The sequence below is a fragment of the Gekko japonicus genome, unplaced genomic scaffold, assembly GCF_001447785.1.
Source record: "Gekko japonicus isolate JY-2015 unplaced genomic scaffold, Gekko_japonicus_V1.1 scaffold621, whole genome shotgun sequence".
Classification (NCBI taxonomy): Eukaryota; Metazoa; Chordata; class Lepidosauria; order Squamata; family Gekkonidae; genus Gekko; species Gekko japonicus.
In genome coordinates, this window is record NW_015173692.1 from 666,147 (window position 1) to 686,388 (window position 20,242).

The window sequence follows — 20,242 nt, forward strand, 5'->3', positions numbered from 1 at the left end:
TTAAGAGAAAAACTAAGTACACCGGGGGGGGGGGGGGGGGGAGGAAAATACATTCTTGTTCTTACATTTATACATTAGTGAATGCATAGATGAAGACCTGCAGCAGATAGATTTGTGATTTCCCCTTCATGGTGTCAGCATTCAGTCCTTGTGCATTTCATTAAACACAAAGGAATGCCAATGAATTAAGGCACACTATTTAGGATCCTTTTAGGATCACAATAAGCAAGCTAATGTTTCTCATTTGGAACAAATCTTTAAGACCAGTGTATGCCCATTGCTAAATAAAGAAAGTCTCAGGGTATATATACAGGACTAAAATGTCTTCCCATTCTCTGCTTTTGCACTTGATTTCTGAACCTATGGAATAATCCTTGTGTCATAAAGAAAGAAGCCCAACTTTCCCCTGTGCTAGTGTGCTAACAAGTCCACCTACAGTTTTCTTCAATACAAATGCTTTAACATTTTATTCTGACATTAATTTTATCCTGTCAATAACATCAACCTTTCTAGACAACACGTAGAAGACACCCTGCTCAACACTACCACTCTGTACTACCACAAAAATACATGTAAAAGAGCAAATTTGCTCTGGCTATAAGGGTCAGCAAAACAGATGACATGTAAGATCTTGGTCCTACTGTACAAAATGTCATTTAAGCTTCAAAACATTGTTTTATATTCAAACCATCATACTAGTAGTGATTAGCTTGTTCATACTCATTGTCACATTGTTATCTTAGTAAAAAACTGACACCTCAAGAAAAGGACTCCTCAGCTATGGACCAACACTTTAGAATCATATCATCAGTTTACAAAGTAGCTGGGAAAAGTTCTTTATTACAGGAGACCCCAGATGTAATCCATTCATGATGGGTTTTTTTGCCCTGGGATGGCCTATGTTGATGAGTATCCTAAGTGTCTACTGAACAAACCCAGGAGAATCTGAGAACAATGGGGGGGGGGGCAAAGTCCTGCAACATATTACAATTCTGTGGTTTGTTCAGTGTGGACAACACATTTCCTTGTTTCAGTATCATTAGAAGTTCCTTTTTGCTACTGAAAGATATTTTCTCTCCTTGGACAGTGTGTATGGAATATAATTTTTCCCTTTTTCCTTGCTCCAGCAGCATACAGAACAGGAACACATCAATACACAGAGCTTCCAAAGGCCAATCTGGTAATTCACTTTCCTTTTCCCACCCAAAATCAATGCTACTGGTTACCCTCATTGTATGCCATTCTCATTCTGAAACACGTTTCTTGCTGACAGCACTTCTAAATGTGCACATCCTTCAGAAAAGACAGATCATCTGCAATATTTCCTGACAAATATATATCATACATGACCCAGCTTCAGTGTTGTTGTTTTTAAATAAAGGCTAGACCAAACAGATTTGTGCATGCTGATTCCTGATGAATCATGGCTTTCCCCCTGTTTTTGTTTTTTTTTTTAAAGAGAAATAAATAATGCTCAGTGTTGGAAATGTTTACTGAATCTCGGAATATTTGCAAGAAACTTAGAATGCACTTCCTGTTCCACAAACAAATCTTCAGCTTATTTTGTTTTTTTAGAACAAGAACTAGCAAATCCAAGATTAGATTAGCTTCTGGTGTTAGTGTTTCCCCCCCAGAGCAGTACATTGTATAATCTTTTAAAATTGAGGTAATATTAAAAACTGTGCCTTCAGTTTTAAGACTTATAGGAATGGTGCATAAGTCGGCTGACAGAATGACTAGTGTGAAAACTTGGCACTGAACTGAAAGCCAAGAAAACGGGAAAAAACATTGTGAGGAATTTATCACAGTACAAGAAAAGAGTCAGAGTTCGTGTGTGTGTGTTTTTGAAGTACACACAACGTAAAAGACAGCATCACTGTGATTGGCTATATAGCATTTGGCAGAGCCCTTTCTTTCTCTTCCACATATGTTTGATGTTTTGCAGCCTGACAAATTTGTACACAAACCATTCTTTTAGAAAAAACCCCAGGAGAAAACCAAAAGCAATGTGATACAAATGCATAGTGTTCATGACAAAATATTACTTTTCTGGAAAAAGAGAAGCGTCCTGTAGTTTGAGTCCTGTTAGTTTTTCACTATGTCACTCTCTTCTTGATTGCAGCCAGTTCTTTGTGAATCTCATAGAATTTTGGTCTGAGTTCAGGGTTGTAATTCCAGCACTGCTGCATTATTTTATATATCTCCTCTGGGCACTTCTGAGGTAATGACATTCGATAGCCTAACATATAAAGAAAAGAGATGACAGTTGAAAATGTGCTTGAATTTGGGGACGGACGGACTGTAATTTCAATCGGATGACCCAGCTTCCTTAGAGCTGATACCCATAGAATATTAAGACACATGCTTTCTCTGAAATATATTAAGGAATTTTCACACCAGGTTGCAATGCAAGTGGTGGCAAAGTGGTGGGTTTTCCAGAAATCCTGAATTTTTTGGGGTCCAATAGACCCAAGAAAATACCAGTAAAAAAAAAAAAGCCAGCCCAATCCTGGGGCTGGTTTGGCTTCTCCTGCAACTTGGATTTATTTATTTATGCTTAAATTTATATTCCACCCTCCCCGCTGTGGCGGGTTCAGGGCAGCTAACAACATATGTATAAATATATACATTAAAATTCCAATATATATACTAAAAGCAACATTAAATTAAGATTACAATATAAAACACATAATCATAATACAGATGGCGACACTCTATCATCATTTGAATGGCTGCCTCCAGGCTCCTGCCAAGTTGCTAATTATCCGGCTGGTGGAGGTGTTGACGTCAAGGCCAGGCTGCTGGTGGTGTTAATATTAAGGCCAGGGCCATGATGTCAAGGCGGGCCATACTTGAAAGCCTGGCGGAAGAGCTCCATTTTACAGGTCCTGCAGAACTGCAAAAGGTCCTGCAGGGCCCTGATGTCATCCGGGAGCTCATTCCACCAGTGAGGGGCCGCCACAGAGAAGGCCCTGGCCCTCGTTGTAACCAACCTGGCCTCTTTAGGCCCTGAAGAGCCAGGGGATTTTGGGAACCCGATCTCAGTGCTCGCTGGGGTACATGCAGGGAAAGGCGGTCCCTTAGGTAAGTAGGTCCCCGACCATATAGGGCTTTAAAGGTAAGAACCAGCACCTTGAACCATATCCAGTATGCTATAGGCAGCCAGTGCAGTGCTTTTAGGGTGGGCTGGATGTGTTCCCACATAGGAAGACACAGCAACAGCCTCACTGCTGCATTCTGCACCAGCTGCAGCTTCTGGATTTGGGACAAGGGCAGCCCCATGTAGAGAGCATTGCAGTAATCCAGTCTCGAGGTGACCGTTGCGTGGATCACTGTTGCCAGGTCATTGCGTTCAAGGAAGGGAACCAACTGCTAGATCAGACATAGATGGTAAAAGGCAGACTTCGCAGTGGCTGCTACCTGGACTTTCATCATTAAGGAGGTGTACAGGAGCACTCCCAAATTCCTAAACTCCGGTGCTGGCACCAACGGCACCCCATCGAAGGTCAGGAGAAGGATCCCTAACCTTGGACCGCTCCGACTCAGGCACAGGACCCCCATCTTCATCGGATTCAATTTCAGCCTAAGCCAACCAGCCACAGCTTTCAATGCCAGATCCAGATCTCCTAGACTAAAGTCTGACTGGTTGCCAGCAACAGATAGAGCTGGGTGACATCTGCATATTGGTGACAGCCCAGGCCATGTCTCCGTGCAATCTGGGCAAGGGGGTGCATATAGACGTTAACAGCATTGGGGAAAGCACTGCTCCTTGTGGCATTCTGCAAATTAGCGGGTGCCTTCCGGATAGCTGTTCTCCAACTGCCACCCTCTGTCCCTGACCCTGGAGAAAAGAGGAGAGCCACTGCAAGGCAAACCCCTGAATCCCGGTGTTGGTGAGGCGGTGGATCAGTAGTTGATGGTCGACCGTGTCGAACGTCGCAGACAGGTCTAACAACATCAATGCTGCCATACCGCCTCGATCCAGATGCCTCTGGAGATCATCTGTGAGGGCAACCAGGACTGTCCTGTGGCCTGGTCGGAAGCCGGACTGGAAGGGATCTAATATGGAGGCGTCATCCAAAAAACCCTGCAACTGATTCACCACCACCTTCTCAATTGATTTGCCCAAGTAGGGCAAATTGGATACTGACTGGTAATTAGCCAATTCAGCCAGATCTGATGATGGCTTTTTTAGGAGGGGGTAGACCACTGCCTCCTTTAGGGCACTAGGGAACAGTCCCTCTGTGAGGGACTTGTTGACAATCTCCCTTAGTGCCCCTCGCAGCCCATCCTGGCCTGCTTTAATTAGCCATGATGGGCACATATCAAGGCTACAGGTGGTTGGGCGAACTGATGAGAGTAATTTGTCGACCTCCTCTAGGCTGAGTGGACTGAAATAATCCAAAACTTGACCAGAAGACGTGCATGGAGCCTCAAGTTCCGTCACTGTCTCAACTGTGGCGGGGAGGTTGTGGCAGAGCGACAAGACTTTATCTGCAAAATAGTCCGCAAAAGCCTCACAGCCAATTTCCAGTTCCTTATCATTTGGTCTGCCCTGTGGCAGAGTAGTAAGAGACTGAATTGTTCTAAATATTTGGGCTGGGCGAGAGCTCGTAGAGGCAATCGTGGCCGTGTAGTAATATTTTTTCGTGGCCTTGACTGACATCTCATAGGATCTCATAAACGCTCTTGACGCTTTGTCCCGAGTGCATCGCTACTATCTCTCTAGTCGTCTAAGCTCCAGGCTGCAGAAAAAGCTGGTGCAAAGCTGAGCCAGTAGGGAACAATCTGCTCCCCATGGGCACAGAAGATCCTGACTGGGCTTGCTTCTTCTGCAGTCCAATTTAAACTCGGGTAGATCTGAATGCACACCCCTAATCAGCATACAGTAACATTCTCCCTGCTGTTCAAACATTTTTAAAAAAATCTTTGGATTTATATCCCGCCCTACCCCGAAGGCTCATGAAAAATCTTCCTAGGGGGGACAGAGGCAAAGAACATGGTTGCCCTTAAACTATGAAAGGGGATCCTCCAGGGCTTGAAAAAAAACAAGTGTTATATTTTGTAATTTCAAAGATAGGGAACCTCCGTAAAACCTCTATGTATTGTTGATGTTTACTACATGGATCTAAAGCCAGTTTGGTGTAGTGGTTAAGTGCGCGGACTCTAATCTGGGAGAACCGGGTTTGATTCCCCACTCCTCCACTTGCACCTGCTGATGCGACCTTGGGTCAGTCACAAGCTCTGGCACAGCTGTTCCTGAAAGAGCAGTTTGTGTCAGAGTTCTCTCAGCCCCACCCACCTCACAGGGTGTCTGTTGTGGGGAGGGGAAGGGAGTTTGTAAGCCGCTCTGAGACTCCAAGTGAACTCCAAGTGAACGGTGGGGTATAAATCCAATCTCTTCTTCTTCATCATCTCATGGGAAAAACAGGCAACATAATGACCAATTCCATATAGGACAATACAAGCTGCTATGGAATTTTGTAAGAGAGAGTGATTTACTGGATCTGAGGAAAGTCCAACTGTATTCTGAAAACCATATCCCTTATCGGTGAGTGCTCGTCTGCCTAACATTTAAGAGAGACAAGTGTGAGAAACTCACAGACAAATTCCCTCACTGGTCCTTGCTTTCTCCTTTGGCTTCTGATTCCATCCCCAGCCACTTTTCTTTATCCTTTTTCTTTCGCTGCTATCTCCTCCTCTCATCTCTTTCTTTCCACATCATATTCCTTTTCCTTCCTTACCCTTCAACACTGGTCCCCCACTTCTCCCTTGTCCTCCCACCACCTGCTCTTTCCTCAGTCTTACCTCCCTGCCACCCACCCCTTTCCTCACAGCTCTGCCTGCCTACCCCAGCCATTTGACCCATCCACCCCTCCCCACTCTACCTTCCCATCCACCCGACTTTGCCATGTTGCCCACCCACCCCTCAACTTCTCTTTGCTGTTCTGCCCACCCATACACTCCCTCCTTGTTGCTCTGCCTGTCTACTCACCCCTTCACAACTGGGCCTGCCCGCCCACCCCTTTCCTCAGCCCACCCCCACCCTGTCACTCAGCTTACCCATCCCTCCTCACCACGTTTCCTGCAGGCATCCCTTCTCACTGCTCTGCAGGCCTGCCCGCCCAACTAACCTTCTCTTCACTGTAGGATCCACACAGGCAACCCTCATTGTCCACCTCACATCACCCCATCCTCTGGTGGGGTGGCACCTTCAGACTCTACGGAATGGTGGCTCCAGCAGAGGTGCATTGTGTGCAAACACTCCTCTGCTTTGGGTGATTTCATCTCCCCTGTATTTTCCCCAAGTTTTGGATTTTTCTACAAATGTAGGGGTTCTCCAAAATAGCCTGCACATGGCCCTGATCCATAGATTTAAGTATCTACAAATAAGGTCATGTTCATTGTTGGAAATATTGATGTTTTGCTTCATTTTCACATAGAGCTTTACACACCCTGCTACCCTTCCATAAAGCATGAAATTACAGTTAAATGTAAGCAACTTTTATCACATAGTGTATTTGGGTCATATTTCTGTGCGTTCTGGGTCTCATTTGTGTCTACAGTTAGCATCACAGGAACCTCTTAGCTGTGGCTATATCCCATACCACTGTGTTATGCATAAGAAACCTAAATTAAACAACCATGGCCATCTTATAGGTTTCTTCCTTCATGGCAAAGCAGCTCTCACAGTGCTAATGATGTATGTCTCCGGGGAGGGCGGGATAAAAATGTGAATAATAAATAAATAAATAAATAAATAAATGTCAGTGGGTCTCAACACACACAGAGAGGACTTCTAGTTTGTCCACATATTTTGTCTCATTTTTTCCCTGGCCCACATAATGGTTGAACAGCATTCCAGGAAGATGCTGTATTCTATCAATGCTAAAACTGTTTTTCCCCCTTTGCTTTTATTTAAAGGTATTAAAAGAAAGAAGTCCCCTATATGCACTATCTTGTTGAAACTAACTCACAGAGAATTCAGAAATCAGATAGCTAAGCATTTTGATTATTGAAACAGATTTCAAATTCCAAAACTATGCAACAAATACAATACTTGCTAAATCATCTACATGATACTTTTTGGGGGTGATTACCCTCTATCTGAAAACTCTGTACATACTTCAGAATTTCTTTAGATCAGAGACCTTCACACCAATGGACTATAGCATATCACACAGCTTTATCTAGGATTACTTGTAGTCAGGTTTTTTAATCATACACAAAACTCCAGGCACACACTTACCTTTCTCTACTTGCTCCCGTGCCTGTTGATTAGTCATTCCTGGGTATGGGCACACACCTAAACTGAAAGTCTCCCAAAGGAAGATACCAAAACTCCATACATCACTTTCAGAAGTATATCGCCCTGTAGGTAAAAAGGGCAGTCAGCAATAATACAATAGCATACATAGACTGTGAAGGAGTTGGGAAGCCAAAGGGTTCCCCATAGCTTCTGCAGAAGAAAAGTTCAGTTAACAGGAGATACTACCCATATACCCCCCTCACCTCTGGGAGGCGGCAACTTCACATCATTGTCATAAGCAGAGATGTAAAATTTCTGCAACTTTTGAAGCCATGGAAAAAACCTGGGAAAAGCTGAACTATCTACAATACTTACTTGTCCTATCAAACCTAAATTAATATTACTGCTTTAACAACATAAAATGTGTCATTTGTAACTTATTTAGCATATAAAATTGCAATATTTGACATATTTACAGAATTTACACTTTTTGAATGTCTTAGTTTAGAATTGCAAATATACTCAGTACTTGAGAGAAAATCGCAAGCTGATGCACCCTATGCTATCTTAGCACATGTGCTTTAATTTTTGCTATCTGGTTAGAGAGACTAAAACTTTCCATTTTTCTCTGAGGTTTTGGTGCAGTTTCTGCCCCACCTCCTTTTTTTCTCCATCCTGCAAAATAGTGGAATAATCTACTTTTTACCCAATCTGTGGGTATAAGTGTCACAATGGTTTGAGGGAGATGGTCAACCACAAGACAGGTCAAAAGGGCAACAGAGGGGATGCAACAGCTGAAAAGCAATAAGAGCCTTGCATGGTCCGCTCATGAAGATCAGATATCATTCCAGGTGAGAAATACACCTTGGATTTAAGAACTGTATATATCTACAACACACCCACATTGTCTTTAAAAGCATTTCACTCATTTGAAAAGAAAGAAAAACTCATAAGAGTTTTCCCCCCAGTATTCCCCCAAATTTCTAATTTTTCCATTGGAGTTCTACCTGTTGGAATAGGCTATGCTACTAAGAACACATAAAACATCAAGAATGGTAGAATGTTTTTTCAGAAATACAGTCAAAGCAGAGGTGGTCAACAGCAGAATGACCATTCTTCTGACCAGGGAGTATGAGTAACAAAACAACACTCCTTTATAGGAGTCTTCTGACATCTCTGCCGTGTATTTCATCAGACCACAACGATATTTAAGCCATTATGCAAAAGGGTATTTACTTAAGTATCTCCATAAGCAGTTAGATCTTTACAATTATTGGAGTTGCAAAATGATTCTGATTTAGATTCCTTACAAGCCATCTTAGTACTGCTTCTGTCACTCTGTCATTCTTAGAACAAAAGGGACTTTTCTACTAAGTCATTCTGAAAGAATAGTGTGCTTTGCCAAATGAACTAAGCATACCTTCAACTTGCAAATTTCACTGTTGCACATCTCACAGCTAAGGAAGAAGCAAACTTCTTTTAAAATGGAACAGCAGCTTGACAGCAGCTGTGAAAGTGCTACAAGGACAACAATTAAAATTTGACTGTGAATTTGGCTCCTTTATCTGTTTGTAAACGCCATCTTTGAAATCTGGTAAAGTCATACATGGCGAGTATAGCGACTATGATTTTAGTGAAGTTGATTTTAAAAATTGACAGAGAAACAAATGTGAGGTGCCACTGCAGAAACCAATGGTAATACAGTTTCAAAAAATATAACTAATCTAAGAGCCAGCATGGGAAGTGGTACCACAGAGGAGGAGTAGGATACATACCACGATAATCAAGTTACACTTCCTCTGTGCACAAAAACTAATTCTTATGGATTAATATATAACAAATGAAATCAGCCCATTCATTAATACTCTATTGTTATTATCTGAAGGCTTTAAGAGTGAATTATTTATAAAGACCATGAAATTACTTAAATCTGTCTAAAGTTTTAAAATACCATTGAGGAATTGTTCCTTTTTTGCAGTCCTAAATTCTTATTTACAAAGTAAAATAATTTTGAAAAATTTGAAGTAGTAGGAGCACCTTTTACTCCTCCTTGTATAAATCCCACTCCAAAATGTTTCTGTATTTTAACCAAATTGACCCCTTTTCCTTTCAACAATGTAGAGTGGCAGTTAATGTTCATCCAATTGACAGTGCTGCCATCATTTTTAAACTAGTTCTTCAAGTCACAAAGCCCAGTATCATGCCAGAATGCCTTTGAAATATACCCAAGTTGACTGATGTCAGACCATCTCCTGACTTAATGTCTTAGGATATTTATCATAAGTAAGGCAATGTTTCCTTTCTCAGTAGAGAGATTAGAGATTTAGAAATCAGAAGACATAAATCTACCATAATTTTTGTTTATTTATAGCAAATGAATTTCAGACACAGCTGATTTTATGAAACATAATGTATTTTCTCTATTTTATTTAAAACGTTGTAAGGACCATTACCATTATTTTGTTAGGCATATTAAAGAATCTCTCAAGAGCTATGAATCTTCCCATTTCCCACCCTAAAGCTTCCTAATACTGGTCTGATGAGGGGACCTTTCCCCATAATGATCAAATGACCAACCATGAAATGCCAATTGAAATCAGTTGGTCACCAATTTGTGAATCACTGCACCCAAGCCGAATGACTTGCAAGCAGTCAGCCTCATATCCTGGACCCCTTCCAGTCTGGCTTTCGCCCCGCCCATGGGATGGAGACGGTGCTGCTCATCCTGGTAGATGACCTCTGGAGACACCTGGATTGAGGCAGATCAGCGCTGATACTTCTTGATCTGTCAGCAGAGTTTGACATGGTTGACCATGATATGTTAACCCACCACTTTGCTGACACTAGGATATGGGGGCTTGCCTTGCAGTGGCTGACCTCCTTTCTCCAACAGTGGGGACAGAGGGTGGTGCTTGGGGGGGAGCCATCCCAGTGACACCCACTGGAATGTGGTGTGCCACAGGGAGCAATTCTCTCCCCTATATTATTCAATATCTATATGTTCCCCCTTGCCCAGATTATCCGGAAGTATGGGCTGGGGTATCACCCGTACGCAGATGACACCCAGCTCTATCTACTGATGGACGGCCACCCGGATATGGCCCCTGGAGAGCTGGAGGAGGTGTTACAGGCTGTGGCTTACGTCAGAGCCGACTGAAGCTAAATCCATCTAAGATGAAGGTCCTGTACCTGGGTCATGGGGGACTGGGACAGGGAACCAGGCTCCCAGCCTTCGATAGGACCCCATTTGTCCCAACATTAGGGGTGAAGAGCCTGGGGGTGTTCCTGGATGCCTCCCTTTCTATGGAGGCCCAGGTCTGCCTTTTTTCATCTGAGGCAGATCAGATAATTGGCCCCATAACTCACCTCCCAAGACTTAGCTACAGTGATCCATGCAATGGTCACTTCCAGATTGGATTACTGTAACTCTCTCTATATTGGGGCTGTCCTTGACTCTGCTCCAGAAGTTGCAGAACGCGGCAGCATGGGTGTTGATGGTGACGTCTGTGCAGGTGCACATCCGCCCAATGCTGTGTGACCTGCACTGGCTGCCTATCAAATTCCAGATCCATTTCAACGTGCTGGTACTTACCTTTAAAGCCCTATACGGCCAGGGGCCAGCATACCTTCGAGACCACCTCTCCCCATATGAGACCTGCAGAGCACTGAGGTCCACTGACCAACATCTCTTGGTGGTCCCCAGCCCCAAGACATCTGACTTACCTCGACCAGGGCCAGGGCTTTCTTGGCCCTGGACCCTGTCTGGTGGAATGAGCTCCCATGTGAGATCAGGGCCCTGCAGGATTTATTACAATTCTGCAGGGCCCGCAAGATGGAACTCTTTCACCGGGCTTTTGGTTGAGGCAGCGGGCGTCCCCTTCCTTCCTTGGGTTGGCTTCCATCTGTAGCCTGGGTCCTGCGATCTTAAATCTTAAAGATCTTAAAAAAAAAACCCTTTAAATCTTAATACCATCACCACTGAGGTATCTGGTTTTTATTAGAGTTGTATGGCACATATGAGTTACGTTATTTATTTTGTGTTTTAATGCGGTTTTAATTTTATTATATTTTAGACTGTTGGAACCCGCCCTGAGCCCGTTAAGGGGAGGGGGGATATAAACCCAAATAAATAAATAAATAAAATATCCTCAGTCAGTGTCATTAAACCTTGCACAGTAGAGATGGTTTTGAGATTTGGGGTGGTACTACTACTACTACTACTACTACTACGACTACGACTACTACTACTACTGTCCTCAGAATGAAGCAGTCACTACGCAAAGTCTACTTTTTGCAGAAACCTGCCTAAACAGGCAATGATACTGTCCCATGAATTAATGGATTATCTTCTTAGTATCTTCTCAGAAAATGCCATCGTATTGATTCTAGTCGGAAGATGTACTGTATGCTTCAAGTTTAGAGACAAAGCATGCTGCTACTTGGACAAGCATTATTTATTAGCTGATGAAATGTCAATGTTTTTTATCTGGTCAATTATTCTTAACTCCCGACTGTACCCTTCTCAAGGGCATTCACCTTCTTAAATCCATAGGTATGGCTTCTGTTTAGCATAATTTGCATATAAACCAGTTTCAGCAGCTGTGGAACAGTTCACAGCCCAGCTAAGCAGAAGTCTTACACATTGCTTGGCAACTAGCAACACCCTTTTCTGCTCCATAAGCAATTTGGTATGTTTGCTGTACCCTCATAGAATCAATCAGGTCTTATACACTGCTGTTTTGTTGCAATAAAATGTCCAGTTTAGTTCATGTTTCTTCTCCTTCCTCCACTTCGATGTGGGACCAGATCTTTTCCACAATCACATGAGAACAAAAAACAGAGTTCCGGCCCTCAGTACTACAAAAACCAGAGAACCTCTTAGTGAAGGAAAACAGATGACCCAGAGAGAAACCAAGCCTTGCAACGTAGAAGGCAATCTGATTATTAATAAAAGACCACAATAAATAATTAATCAGTATGATTTTAGCCACAAAAGAATCCTGCTTTATTAGAATTCTGCCAAAAAAAGAACTGAACTCACATTGAACTGCACTCACTGCTGCCTTGAACCATGAGGAAAGGCTGGCTATAAGACTTAAAAACAAAACTAAAAACAGCATTCCTCCACATGTCCCAATAATGTAACTAAAACTATTTGAAACTGCCTGCCAAAGACACTCGCCACTGATCGGACCACCTTAAAACACACCTCCCTGAATGAAAACCTTCCCTCTGTTCCCCTAACTGGACTTATTTAAATCAACCACCTCCTCTGCCCCTTTAGGTGAGGCAGAAGACAGTTCACCCTCCTTCCAATCTTAGAAAGCAGGCTCTTTGGAACCCTGAATCGCCTCTTGAGTGGAATATGTTGCATTTGGAGTATCCGGAACCTTTTAAGAGGTTTGGCAGTGTTGGGCATTAGGGACCTGAACAAGAGGGGCCTGTGAAGTCTCCTGAAAGAGGAGTAATCCTCCCACCCTTACAGGCCCCCACTCTCTCCCTTCTTGCTTTCTCCATTCTGCAGGCATTCTGCTCCAAGCACCCCCAGCTGCTGATCCCTGCTTCCTCTTCTCCTCATTCTTCCTCTACCTTCTGTCTTGCTCTGTTAGCAGTCAGACCCCTCCTTTCACTGAGGGGCAGTTTATAGCTAGAAAACCATAAACACCCTTCATACAATATCATCTCCAATATCATAAGTGCAATACACTTCCTGGCCCAAAATGAGACAAAATGGATGCCAAATTGAAACAAGCCTGAATGTATAGTTTAGAAGTGTGAGTAAGAGTGGCTGGCTAGCTATCGATCTCCTCCCCACCCTAGAGACATGCATAATTTAGGACAATGAGTCTCCCAAGAACCTATTGCCTCACCTTAGACTAATCTCGTCAACAAATCTGTTGGTTCAAATCTTTAAAATGGTCACTTATGATGCCATTTTATGTATTTTACAATCTATTTTTCTCATTTTAATATATTATAAATCTATTTACTTATCGTAAAATCTTCTATTCCTCTATTTTAATTGGAGTTCTTAATCTGTATATTTGAATATCTGAATAATGTTTGTTTTTTAAGTGGATCTGGTCATGGACTGTAATATAATAATAAAAAATTACAAATTGCATCCAGCCTCACTTTCCCTCACCCATTTACCTTAATTAATCAATGCTTAATCTATTCACTAAGCCTAGTAGCGTTTCCCATCCATACTTGCAGGGTCATCGTTCACACCTACAGTCCACCTTAGGAAAACCCATCAAGACTCTATCTTTTTGTCCAACTCAGAAAAGCCCATTAAGTTATTGTTTTTCTGGCAAACACGTCATACTTGCCAGAGGGCACATTTTGACCTATAGATTATGACATCCTGCTCCATAGCAGTGTGTGTGTTCTTGGATCCTCCACATCCCCCACTTGCATGTGGGCCTTCCCTATCTAATTTCCTGAAATGCTGTTCATTTTGCTACTGCTTCTGTGGACCTCTATTGTTAAGACTGGTTACTGTAGCCTTCCCTGAAATTGCTTTCCCCCTCTCCTCCCTGATTTCCTCTTAGCTAGCCTTGTGAGTATTTTCTCTCTCTGTGTATGCATGTTTTGCCCTTTTATTTCTCTCTAGTTTTAATAAAACTTTAACAGAGGAACATATGTCTGGTTTATTTTGAGAGTCCTCTTAAGGGAAAAATCCCCATAAACACTGCTGAAGATTCCCAGTAACCCCCTCTCACAATCGTCTCCTTAAAGCCAATTCCCCTAATTAATTAGGAGACTGCCTTTTTGGGTAATAACTTCTCCTCCTGTTCTCCATCCTTCTGTCTCCACTACCACTGCCTTGTTCCTTCCCACCACTGCGGTGTCCTCCTCCTTCCCCCAACCCTCGAGCCACTGCTTTCTTCTCTTCCTCTCAATAATTTTTTATTTTAAATGACCACTTGCAATGCCAACCATGATCCTGTGAGGTCAAAACATTGGACTTATCTGAAGGTTTCTTCACTTCAGTGGGGCGAAGTAATCCAAACTGGTTAGGTTACGCCTCCTTTTGACCCAGGCAGGGCTATGCAAATTTTGTGTGGCTCTCCTGGAACAGAGTGAGGCTGTCCTTCCAGTCATCAAATAGCCCAGTTCTGAAGGTATCATCCTTACTGAGTTCTTTTTTGTATGTGTGGTGTGCATGAAAGGCACAGCCTCTATGTCCCCTGGGTGGGTGGGGGGCCCTCAGTGCTGCTGGCCATGGATTTTTGGTTAGACTCACGGCTCACCTCCTACATTCTGGGCCAGTGGGGCCCATTGCTTGGGTGATGGCAAGCTTCTCCCCTGCTGGCAGGTGGTGGGGCGTCCGGCCACAGTGTTGGGCAGGAACCAGCCGTGCTGACCCTGCTTCTTCCCTTGCAGCCCATGGTTGGAGCCTGGAAGATGCTCCCCAGTTGCCTATTTCCTGTGGCCAAGAGTTCCGCAGGTCAGCCATGCCGACTGGTGCTCGGGGACAGGCAGGAGACACTGGCCAATCAGGGGTGACAGCTGTGGGCCCACTTTGTGCACTGGGGCTGCAGCTGCATGTTTGGAAAGAGCTGCCAGCTGGACCCATGGTGCCTGGCAGCCTTTCAGCTTGCTTGCAGGAAGGAACGATCCATCGGGCATGTCAAATGGGCTCCTGGAAGGAAAGCGAAGATCCCCTGGGGGTAGAAAGAAGCCAGTGGGGGCTACTGTGCCCTGGGCTCTGCAAAGACAGCTGGGGGAGGATCACTGGACCCTTGGGAACCTCACCCAGGATCTTCAAGTGGGAAGATCTCTCTCTGTTCTGTAGGGGAGACTGAGGGAGGACTCTTACTAGATTACCACTGAGTAGATTGGTCACTACTCTAATTAATGGTGATCCAAATAAGCTCCTCGCTCTTCATCTTTGCGCCCCCCACAGAAAACTTCCTAGCTAAGGTGCTATCCCTTAATATGTAGCGTAGAACTGTTCGATGAGCTAGGCTTACCTGAAGCCTCCACAGGGTAGTTTAAGGTAGGTATAACCTTCTTTAAGACTGTCTGGTAATGCTCAGGTTGGAAGAGTCTAGTAGAGGTGTCCTTGAAATCTGGGTCTTCTCCAGACCACTTGTGATGGACTGCCCTTAACAACAGGTTTCCTAGTGCAGCAATTTCAGAGAGCTGGGAGGTGAAGAGTTAACTCTTCACTGGAATGGAGAGCTTGAGTGACAGGCTGCCCCCCCCCCCCCCACTCTCTGATTTGCCAGCACCAGCTGAGGAGAACAATATGATTAGCTAAGTGCGGAGGGCATAGTATTTTTTGGAGTCTTTCAGCCACTTGGGTTTTTCAGAATTCAGACAGTTAGTTGGCTTCTGACAGAGGCAGTTGGAATCAGTGAGTCTGACAAAGACAGGCTCACCTTTGGAGTGAACAGAAACAACTCCTTGCCTCCTATCAATTCTGAGGAAGAATTGAGTATCAGAATTGAATGTCTAAGTCAGCCTAAGATGAAGTCCATTTTATACAGACATTTTGGCGAGGGCAATGGGGTAGTATGCTGAAACTCCCATTCAGGCCAAAAGAAAAGGGTTATATCTTCTGAGGAGAATAATAATAATTCCTGCCAGTTACACAGGGAGGTTTGCTCTGAGGAGACCCCTAGTCTGTTGTGAAGGGAATCTGATTTAGACACCTCAGGATATTGAAATAAACTGTTGTTTAGGTACACAAATAAAGAGGCAGTCTCCAGGAAATCTGAAGAGTCATAGGAAGCTAGATGAAGAAACATTGTAATTGTAACTAAAATACTCAAACACCTCTTACTGTTAAGATCCAAGAATATATGAAACTAAGCTTCAACAACACTATTTTGATTGTTAAAGGAAGTATAATCTGTATGAACAACTATTTTTACCTCAGCATTTCCAGCCCCTGACTACACCAATTCAATCCCTGCCTGTTAAATACAATTATTATTTCTGTTCGAATGCTATATCATCCATAGAGTTTTCCCTCGAATGACCGTGGCCCCGCCCCCAGCGTGCCCGGCATGGTTGCGTCACTTCCGGGTGACGTGCACATCGGGGTGAGGAACGGACCTCTGGGGCGGGGTTTCCCCCCGCCCCCCGGGGGGACTTGGCAAGCCTAGTTAGTATGGAGTTCTCGGAGATAAAAAGGCCTGATCTGAAGTCCGTTCCTGCCTGGCTAATTCCTTGTATTAGTCTCTTCAACTTCCAGTTTCTTCCTGTGTTTTGTCAGCATTCTTACTATTCCTTCCAAACTTGTAGGGGCACCCTGGCACTTTCGCCACAAATCCCTGCCCTGCCATTGGAAGCATTACCTTGAATGGGTTTATAACCTAATCTAGCAGCTTCATTATAGGAGAGAGGTGGGCATTTTAAGGTGGAATTAGGACCAATTGGCAAGTGGGCCACATTCACACTGACACCAGTGTTCCCTCTAAGCTGAGTTAGTGTGAGCTAGCTCAGAGTTTTTTAGCCTCTGACTCAAACATTTTTGTCTTAGCTCAGGAAGGATGATATCAGCTACGCTGCCATGGGGGTTGGGGAGCTCGGTCTGTGGCTGGTTAATTGCTACTGCATTCCTTTCTGTGCTTTCTCTGCTTTGCGCCAAAATGCTTATCTATACAGATGTGCAGGAGGGAGTTGTATTGTCTGGGTTTTTCCTAGGTGCCGTGGGAGAGTGTTGGTTCTCAGCTTTAGCTACCTAACGGTCTCCAAGCTTTATCCCGCGCGCGGTAGGGTGCCTAATTGGCCAGTGCTGGGGGGGGGGTGCATACGAATACCCTATATCCCATTATGCCCATGGGGCCGCCGCCATTCTTAACAGTGCTTATGTTACTGCATCTATAGCTCTGCAATAAAAGTATTACCGTTCTTGAATGCGTGTACTTCGTTGTTGGCTGTGGGTTCTGACAGATGGCTCCAGAGCAAAGTAATTTATGCAGTAGCCAAATCACTTGTTCACAACTTTAATGCCAGTAGCTCACAAAGTAGAATTTTTGCTCACAAGGTTCCACAACTTAGAGGGAGCATTGACTGACACCTGTAGTGCATGTATGTCTCCTTGACTATAAATGGGCCTGTTTAGCTTAGAACAGGCTTCAGTGATCTCCAATGCTTTTGTTCTATTTTGTACTCTTACATTTTTTCTTTTCATCCCCATTTCTAGCACTGGTCTCATATTGATATTGCTTTTCTACAGGGAGGTGGATTGAAATTGTCCACAGAGGCCATGGCTGGTGACATGGACTGCCGGACAATGACTCGAGATAGCAAGAGGAAGGATGCAGGCTTAACTTGTAAGGGAAATTACAGCTGTTTCTATACAAATGCTAGAAGTGTCCAAGGTAAAATCGGGGAGTTGGAGTGCTTGGTGTCGGAGGGAAAAATAGACATTGTGGGTATTTCTGAAACTTGGTGGGATGAGGAAAATCAGTGGGACACAGTGATTCCCGGTTATATATTATATCGGAAGGATAGGGGGGGAAGGGTTGGAGGTGGGGTAGCTCTGTATGTCAGAGAGGGTATAAAGTCTAGAAAGATTGAGAGGCTAAGTGAATTGGATTCGCTTCTGGAAGTTCTATGGGTTGAAATAGGGGGGCCAAAAGGAAACTTAACACTGGGAGTTTGTTATCGCCCACCAGATCAAAAGATAGAGGAGGATTATAAAATGATGAATGCCTTAAAGATAGCAACTAGACAAAAACACTGTGTAATAATAGGTGATTTTAACTACCCACACATTGATTGGGTCAATATGTGTTCTAGTCGGGAAAAAGAGATTGAGTTTCTAGACACTCTAAATGACTGTGCTATGGAGCAGATGGTCACGGAACCTACCAGGGGAGAGGCGATCCTTGATTTGGTCCTAAGTAACACTCAAGACCTGGTGAGAGATGTAAAAGTGATTGCACCGCTTGGAAACAGTGATCATAATGTTGTTGAGTTCATCATTTGTACAAATAGAGAATTGGCCAAAAAGACTCACACAACCATTTTTAACTTTAAAAGGGGTAATTTCTCTGATATGAGGGGACACGTGGGGAGGAAACTGAAAGGAAAAGTAGAAAGGGTCAAAACAATTGGGGAAGCTTGGGATCTATTTAAAACTACGATCCTAGAAGCTCAAAAAATATATATTCCGCAGGTTAGGAAAGGCACAAACAGGTATAGGAAAAAGCCTGCATGGTTAACAAACAGAGTAATGGAGGCTGTAAAAAGTAAAAAGAATTCCTTTAAGCAGTGGAAAGCTAGTCACAGTGAGGCTGATAAAACGGAACACAGGCTATGGCAAATAAAATGCAAGTCTGAGGTCAGGCAGGCAAAAAGGGAATATGAGGAGCATATAGCAAAAAACGTAAAAACCAACAATAAAACTTTCTTCAAATACATTAGAAACAGGAAACCAGCCAGGGAGGCAGTGGGGCCCTTGGACGACCAAGGGGTAAAAGGAGTATTGAAGGATGATAGGGAAATGGCTGAGAAGCTAAATGCATTTTTTGCCTCCGTCTTCACTGTGGAAGATGAGAAGTGCTTGCCCACTCCAGAACCACTGATTTCAGGAGGGGTGTTGAAAGACCTGAGTCAGATTGAGGTGACGAGAGAGGAGGTCCTAAAACTGATAGACAACTTAAAAACTGAAAAATCACCAGGCCCAGATGGCATACATCCGAGAGTTCTGAAAGAACTCAAATGTGAACTTGTAGATCTCCTGACAAAGATATGTAATCTTTCCTTAAAATCTGCCTCCATTCCTGAGGATTGGAAGGTAGCTAATGTCACTCCCATCTTTAAAAAGGGTTCCAGAGGAGATCCGGGAAATTACAGGCCAGTCAGTCTGACGTCGATACCGGGTAAATTGGTGGAAACCATTATTAAGGAAAGAATTAGTAGGCACATAGATGAACAAAACCTATTGAGGCAGACTCAGCACGGTTTCTGTAAGGGAAGATCTTGTCTCACTAACCTGTTAGTGTTCTTTGAGGGGGTGAACAAACATGTGGACAAGGGGGATCCAATAGATATTATTTACCTTGACTTCCAGAAAGCTTTTGATAAAGTTCCTCATCAAAGGCTCCTAAGTAAGCTCAAAAATCATGGGATAGAAGGACAAGTCCTTTTATGGATCAAAAACTGGCTAGTTCATAGAAAACAGAGAGTGAGTGTAGGTGGGCAATTTTCTCAGTGGAGGGTGGTAAGCAGTGGGGTACCGCAGGGATCAGTACTTGGTCCACTGCTTTTTAACTTGTTCATTAATGATTTGGAGATGGGAGTAAGCAGTGAAGTGGCTAAATTTGCGGATGATACAAAGTTGTTCAGGGTGGTGAAAACCAGTGAGGATTGTGAGGCACTCCAAGGGGATCTGTCAAGGATGGGCGAGTGGGCGTCAACATGGCAAATGGGGTTCAATGTGGCCAAGTGCAAGGTGATGCACATTGGAGCCAAAAATCCTAAATATAAATACACATTGATGGGGTCTGAACTGGCAGAGACTGAGCAAGAGAGAGATCTTGGAGTTGTAGTGGATAACTCACTGAAAATGTCGAGACAGTGTGTGACTGCAATAAAGAAGGCCAATGCTATGCTGGGGATTATTAGGAAGGGTATTGAAAACAGATCAGCCAATATAATAATGCCCCTATATAAATCAATGGTGAGACCTCATTTGGAATACTGTGTGCAGTTCTGGGCACCACACCTTAAAAAGGATATTATAGCTTTGGAAAAAGTGCAGAAAAGGGCAACTCGAATGATAAAAGGGTTGGAACACTTTCCCTATGAGGAAAGGTTAAAGCGCTTAGGGCTCTTTAGCTTGGAGAAAAGACGACTGAGGGGTGACATGATCGAGGTTTATAAGATTATGCATGGGAAAGAGCAGGTAAAGAAAGAGGTACTTTTCTCCCTTTCTCACAATACAAGAACTCGTGGGCACTCCATGAAACTGCAGAGCGGTCGGGTTAGAACGGATAAAAGGAAGTACTTCTTCACCCAAAGAGTGAT

The 20,242-nt window shown here is 43.6% G+C and overlaps 1 protein-coding gene across 1 annotated transcript in view; it reads right to left on the minus strand.

Annotated features, from left to right (window-relative positions):
- Nucleotides 1–1,242: 1,242 nt before the first annotated feature.
- The window catches only part of FER (fer (fps/fes related) tyrosine kinase), a 203,354-nt gene continuing 184,354 nt past the window's right edge, over nucleotides 1,243–20,242 (minus strand). Inside the window, exons 17-18 of the mRNA XM_015423161.1 lie at nucleotides 7,250–7,372; nucleotides 1,243–2,239 (exon numbers count right to left, since the gene is read on the minus strand). Of these exons, the coding sequence (XP_015278647.1) occupies nucleotides 2,097–2,239; nucleotides 7,250–7,372 (266 nt within the window). The 3' untranslated portion in view covers nucleotides 1,243–2,096. The remainder of the gene's footprint in view (nucleotides 2,240–7,249; nucleotides 7,373–20,242) is intronic.